At 27.7% G+C, this 6,529-nt stretch overlaps 1 protein-coding gene across 2 annotated transcripts in view; it reads left to right on the top strand.

The window, feature by feature from the left end:
- Positions 1–6,160, top strand: part of LOC145835530 (uncharacterized) — a 41,427-nt gene extending 35,267 nt beyond the window's left edge. For both annotated transcript variants that reach the window (XM_082943175.1, XM_082943176.1), the window contains exons 13-18: positions 3,116–3,170; positions 3,406–3,530; positions 3,699–4,378; positions 4,524–4,668; positions 4,807–4,991; positions 5,226–6,160. In XM_082943175.1, the coding sequence (XP_082799301.1) occupies positions 3,116–3,170; positions 3,406–3,530; positions 3,699–4,378; positions 4,524–4,668; positions 4,807–4,991; positions 5,226–5,366 (1,331 nt within the window). In that variant the 3' untranslated portion in view covers positions 5,367–6,160. The remainder of the gene's footprint in view (positions 1–3,115; positions 3,171–3,405; positions 3,531–3,698; positions 4,379–4,523; positions 4,669–4,806; positions 4,992–5,225) is intronic.
- Positions 6,161–6,529: the final 369 nt, after the last annotated feature.

Genomic DNA, 6,529 nt, shown 5'->3' on the forward strand with positions numbered 1-6,529 from the left:
TGTATAATTATAAATCTTTGAAGAAATTTCAAATGTTATGTATTTAGTTGTTTTATAACTAAAACACCTACTAAATTGAGATTAAAAAAAACTTTTATAAGTTTTTTAAAACAAAAAATAGCATGAATAAAACTTCTAACATGTTTTTATATTAAAATTACTATTTAAAAAATATTTATTTAGATATTTTTAAACTATTTACTTTTAAACTTTAAAACTATAGCTTTTATTACCATTTTAAAAGGATTATAGTTTTTTATGATAACTAGTAATAAATACAGCCAAAATTTTATTAATTTTTGTGTTTTGAAAATGTTAATGTGAAAAATAAACGCTTTTAACATCAAACAAAGAATCATAAAATTCAAATTTATTAGACTCAACACAATAAAATTTATTATCAAATTTTACTTACATTTTCCAAGACTTAAGTCGGATGCCATGTGTTTTGTATTTACTATTTTCGCGGTTTGTATGAAATTTTCTTCCCGTCATTGTCTTAGCAAATCCCTCATAATCCCCGTGATTCACGTGCCGACGTGTTTGTAGTAATAATAATTTAATATGGTATTCCATACCGGATGTATTATGACATGTTTACATGCAATATTGAAGGAACTAATATTTATCTGTTTATTTTTAAATGCTAAATTCTATCAACGTTTTTGGATTTTTGTTTTATTTCTTCTTCGCTTTTATATATGTAATTTAAAAAAAAAATTATTACTTTTTGTTGCTTATTTAGATTTATGTTTATTTTTTAAGTATTAGTTAATTATTGAAGTTGTTTTAGTTTTGTTAATTTAAAAGTGTAAAGTTGTTTATAGTTAGAAAAAGTTTACAAATAATTAATTAGTATTTGTGATTTTTCAAGTGCATCTTGTTATTTTATAAAACAATTTCATTAAAGTTTTCAATACTAGTACGACAACTAAGTTAAAAGTTACTTATTCTATTTCTGTTGATCAAAGCAGTTGTTAATCAGATGTTGTGAAATGCATAAAAATTTATTAAATGTATGGTTTTATTTATTATCACATGTATTAAATTTAAACTCTAATATTTTTTCTTATCATTGAATAATAAAAGTTATCAAATGTAAAAATGAATACTTGTAGTATCTAAGCAATTGAAATAAAACTAAAGTTCACATGAAGTAAAAAGTATAAGCTATTTTTTATGTGTTTAAAAACATTTTTTAAACTTTTTAAAGCTATTTTTATAAATTCGTTCGATAAATTATTTTTCTTGCACTTTACACACTTACGCTTTATAAAGGCAATAAAAGTAATTTTTTGAAAACTAATGTAGAGAAACGCAAGTTTCACAATTCCGGAAACACTATTTTCTCAATTGACACATCGTAAAGGATTGTTCGAAATATCAAAATCAGTTTCGATATATCCTGCTTGCATTGTAGGGCCTTTGTAAAAAAAATCGTAAAACTTTGAGATAAGTTTGACATGATAAAGTTTTCTTATCTGTTTGATAAATTTACTCTCGAGTTGCTTGCTTCTCAAAAAAACACAAAGATAAATTTTACACTCGAACCAAACAGAGAAGCAACTGTTTCGTTGAAAGACGTGTTGTAAGTAGACATTCCAAACAACAAATTAATCTCAAAACAACCCACGTTCACCGCTGAATGTTTGCCAAGTGTAAACATATTTTTCTCATTGGCCCATCACAAGAATTACACCCGACACATTTTCGAGTGTTTGTGTTAGTCAGAAGACCCGTCAAATATTAATTGTAAATACATACACACACACGTGGTTCATGTGCTCGCTTGTCCTTGTGAAAAAAGTTTGTGTTCATATGTGTGTGTATATTTATAAGTCACATGCAGTTGCGAACTAACGCTAGCACAAACTTAAATAGACACATGTAGCGTAAGGTGTGCGTCACGCGTAGTTTTTTAATAGAATTTTTTTTTACCATAGATATTTTGTTGCGTAAAGTAGTTGATTTATATTAAGAGTTTATTTTAGGCAGATGTTACATTGCGTACTTGGTAATGTGATATAGCTGTTAGTTTCTTAAGTTTGGAATACATTGCTGTTTTTAAAAGTTTTTGTTAAGTATTACAGAACACTTTTGAAGGATCTGTTGTTTTTATCAAAATTTTTCACTTTGCTGTATTTTTATCTTTGTTCATCGTTTTTATTTTAGTAAATTTTTTCAAAATAACAATGCTAAAGCATTTAAAAATAAAAATTTTGTTTGTTCAGTTCTTGCATATTTAGATATAAAATCAATATATAAAAATTCCCACAGTACTTTGCCTTTTAGTTAAATCGTGTTTAAACTGCGTAATGGTTAACGTTGTTTACTTAAGATTAGCAGATTTAAAAATATTTATTTTATACTTAGTTCATCGACTAGAATTATAATTGTATTAGAATACTTAAAAAGTTGTTTATAATAGTTATATGAACTTCTGTGTTAAATTATGTTATAATTAATACGTACTACTTAAATTAAAGTTACTTATTTTCACTATATAACTTTTTCATCAAAATTCTATTCATAAAATTTCATAAAAATTATTCTAATAAGAAAAAAGAGACCACAAATAAGTTTTTACAAAATTTATGTGGTTTATTGACTAAGATTTGAAATAAAAAAAAATTCTATTTTTTGTATACAAAACAGTTAGAAATAAAAACCCACCTAAATATAACGTATGGAGAAAAAAATAAATCAACAAAAAGTGAGAGCAACTTTTTTTTTCTCTCTCAAAATTTTTTTATGAATGGTATTATTCAGTGTGAGTTCATTGCAAGTTTTTTAGTATAACCAAACATAGTGAAATAAATAAGTTGTACTTTTTTAAACTTAAGTTGTAGCATATGTGAGTATTTTTTATAGTTTTCAAAAAAGTGATTTTTTTTAGAAAAATAGTTAATCAAAATTTTATTGTAACTGTTTCATAATAACCGTTTTAACAAAATGAAACTGAAAACAATTTACAACCGGTGCGTAAGAAATTCGAAGTGCAAGAAAGGTATTTAATGTTTTATTTTATATTTTATGAATAATTTGTTATGTGTGTCTAGCTTTATAAAAAAGTTTACCATTAAAGTTTTGTATTGACTAACAAACATTTACTCAGACAATAAGAACAAAGGAAAGGAGAAAGTTACAAACGAAAGCAGTACAAGTACAAAGTTAGTTTCTCTTTTAGTAATTTCAACAACAAATTTCTCATGTGTGATTTATTTTTTGTGGTTATAATCTCTAGGTTTGCCATTTACTTTCTTAATAACAAATAAAACTTTGTTTAATTTGGATTCAAATTTGTTTCAAATTTTTTTGGTGTGTTAGAACTTTCCTTTCTTTTATCTGTTTACTTAGTTATTTATAAAGTAGCTGTTTAATAAAAGTTTTAATTTTAATCAACAGAATTCAGTGGCAACCAGTAAAAACAAATTCAAAGTTCAAAAGTTTAAACGAAAAATCTCTAAAAAAAGAAAATGTTTACACTTCCCACAAAAAGCCTAACAATTCTACGCCGCAATTAACAAAAGGTTTTTAGCAAACATTTTTTCAATTTTTTATAGTATATTATGCTATGTATTTGTATTAAGTCTTTATTAACTTAATTAATGCAAAAAAAATAATATTGGTTATTGTCAAAAAAGAAATTTATAGTGTATCAATATTGTCAGCATTTCAATACAAATATTAATCTACAGAAAAACCGCTGAAATTTTCCTCCAACAACCACAACAACTCCTCCAGACTGTCCTCCGTGTCCTCCCATTACAGCGGCAGCACCTGGGACATGTTCCCTGACAACCAAAATACCCCGGAAAAAACAAAACCAAACCACGTGATGAACAGTTCTAAGAAAAGTAACTCGAATTTTGCAACTTCAAATTTCCAATCTAGAGTTGCGAAGCCCACCAGTTACCAAATGGAACCGATCACCAACGTTCACATTCCACCTCCGCCTCAAAAATCAGCCAATAAACATTCGAGTCAGAGGACTGAGCAGCCGGCTCCAAAGGACATATCTCCGGAGTACACGCTCAAGCTCATCGAGCAAATGGCTTCCAAGAAGCGCAACTCCGCAAAAGAGGAGTTTCATGAGGAGGAGAAAGACACGCAATTCAGGGACCTAACCATTGAAATGAAGCAAAAGTACGGTTGGCTCGATCCCCCTATCACCCGCACCGCCAACTTCCATAGCAACAGTTTTCCGTGCAGGGGCTTAAACGGAAATGGAGCTCCCACCGTGCCTTCTAGGCAGCCTTGCTCGGTTTCGGTTTTTCCCCCGACTGTTCCATGTCCGAATCCACCAAAAATTTACGCCGGGTTCAAGGACGGAGTTCAGGAATCGCACACTCACTACTACCTCTTCCCAAATAACAAGGTAAAAATAAAGCAACATTATACTTTCTAATTACTTCACTGTTTTAGTTTTTTGTTTTTACAAGTTTTCAGTTTTCTGTTAATGTATATGTATTCTTTTTTGGCCCTTTGCAAATTTTACCGATAACTACTAAATCAATCAACAGACCGAGGAACAGTTGAGACGTGAAAGGTTAAAAAGCGAACCCCTGTACCCCATACCTCGTCCCGTTGCTAACCAGTTTTCAAACAGCCAAGCTTCCATGATTCCGCCGCCGAGACCACCACCCCCTAAAAACATGATTCCAATGAGTGAGTACTTAAATGGTTGCTTTATTGATATATATTTAACAAGTTGTACTTGTACTATTTCTAAGTTCAAAGTAAAGAGTTTTTTTGCCCAGTGAAATATTTTTAAAGCAAAAGTTAGATAAGTATTTTTCCTTTCAGCTACCATTCAACACAACCTTTCATCGAGCAGTTGTCATAGCAACAAAGACGACTACTCCCGAATGGGGCCGACAGAAAAATGTCTAAAAGTTCAATCACTGGTGTTCGGATGCACAACTGAGGAATGTCGCAAGTCTCTCAAGTTGAACTGTTTCGATGTGGATAAATCTGTCAGACATCTCAAAGTGAGTCAATCTGTTCTATTATCTAATTATATTTGTATCTAACTAGTTTTTAATTAAACAAAATTAAAAAATAAAACAAAAATTTTTAGTTCTTAAAAGTTAAATTAGTTGTCTATAAAATAATTGAAACCAACTTAAGTTTTTTATATAAATTATTTAGGTTTTATATTTATATGAAAATTATTGACAGTTTTATGAATTTTTTTCTTATAAATTTAATTTAAAAAATCTTAGGTGGAGCATTTAATGAATTTAGGAGTTAAAAGTAGAGAAAGTTGTATAGAAATACTAAGAAAACAAGGTTGGAATTTGCAGTCCTCATGTAAATTTGTAATGGACAGAAAGCGACATAAATTGAACGATCACACAAACTGAACAATTATGTAAATTAAAAATATAGGCCGTTAATTAAATTTTTTATTTATTTAAATTTTAATATTCGTTTTTAAAGTGTATTGATTTTGTTTTTTATTCCTGAAAAACACAACAATGTTTAAATTTTACAGTTCTTATTTGCGACAAAATTGTTTTTATAGATTTTTTTAAGTATTTCATTTTATTGATAAATTTTTCGTTTAAAGACAAAATTTTTCTGTTCACAATCATAACTTTATCTTCTTGCCGAAGTTTTCTATTCAATTTACTACGCAAAATATAAATTTGTACAAAAAATACTTTTAGTGCCACTCGTGCATTTTGTTAGTATTAAAAAGTTTAAGTCTAGAAACGGTATTAATTAAGATTGCCCGCATATAAAAGTAAAGTTTTGTTGTATATTACTGTTTTTTTAACTGATTAATGAAAATTGAACGCTTAAAAATTTATAGATTGTTTGAACAATTTAATGGGTATGCTAAAATGATTTATTTGGTAATGAAAAGCATACTCTATATAGTGCTTCTAAACAGTGTATGAAATAAAAAAGGATTTTTTGTTCAAACTTTTAACTTACTTTTTCGGTTTCGGATGAGTTACTTTACCCTTTTGTTTTGTAATTTTTGACTATAAACACTACGCTGTAACTTTATTATCACTCTAGTAAAATATTCAAAACGTATAAAAACCTGCTAGTTCTAATCTAAAAGTCTTAAGTTTTGAAGTTGATCAGTTAGCATTTAAATTTTTAGTACTTTTTAACGAGGCTTCTAATAAATAAATAGATAAGTTTATCTTAGTAGTAAAAAAACTTAGTTTTGGTTTAATATAACACTTCTAAAGTCTAACATTTATTCTATTGAGATTAGATGTAATTTTTGGTTTGCAGTTAATATAAAACTTTTTTTAAATGTAAAAAACTTAGCAACGTAATTGAGTACGACTTTCAACTACTAAAAAAATTAAACGCTAGTAGATATCGGAATTAAAACTATTATGATGAATCTTGAAAACCTTAAAAGTTTAATAACTTTAAAAATAATTACATATTTATATTTAGTTTTGTTCTATTTTTTATCGATTTATGGAATAATATGTTGTTTTCATAAATAAATAAAGTACCCATTTTAACTTAAAGCGAACAATTTTAAGTTTGTTAATTG

The sequence above is a fragment of the Thalia democratica genome, chromosome 5 (genome assembly GCF_965202585.1).
Source record: "Thalia democratica chromosome 5, ktThaDemo2.hap1.1, whole genome shotgun sequence".
Lineage (NCBI taxonomy): Eukaryota > Metazoa > Chordata > Thaliacea > Salpida > Salpidae > Thalia > Thalia democratica.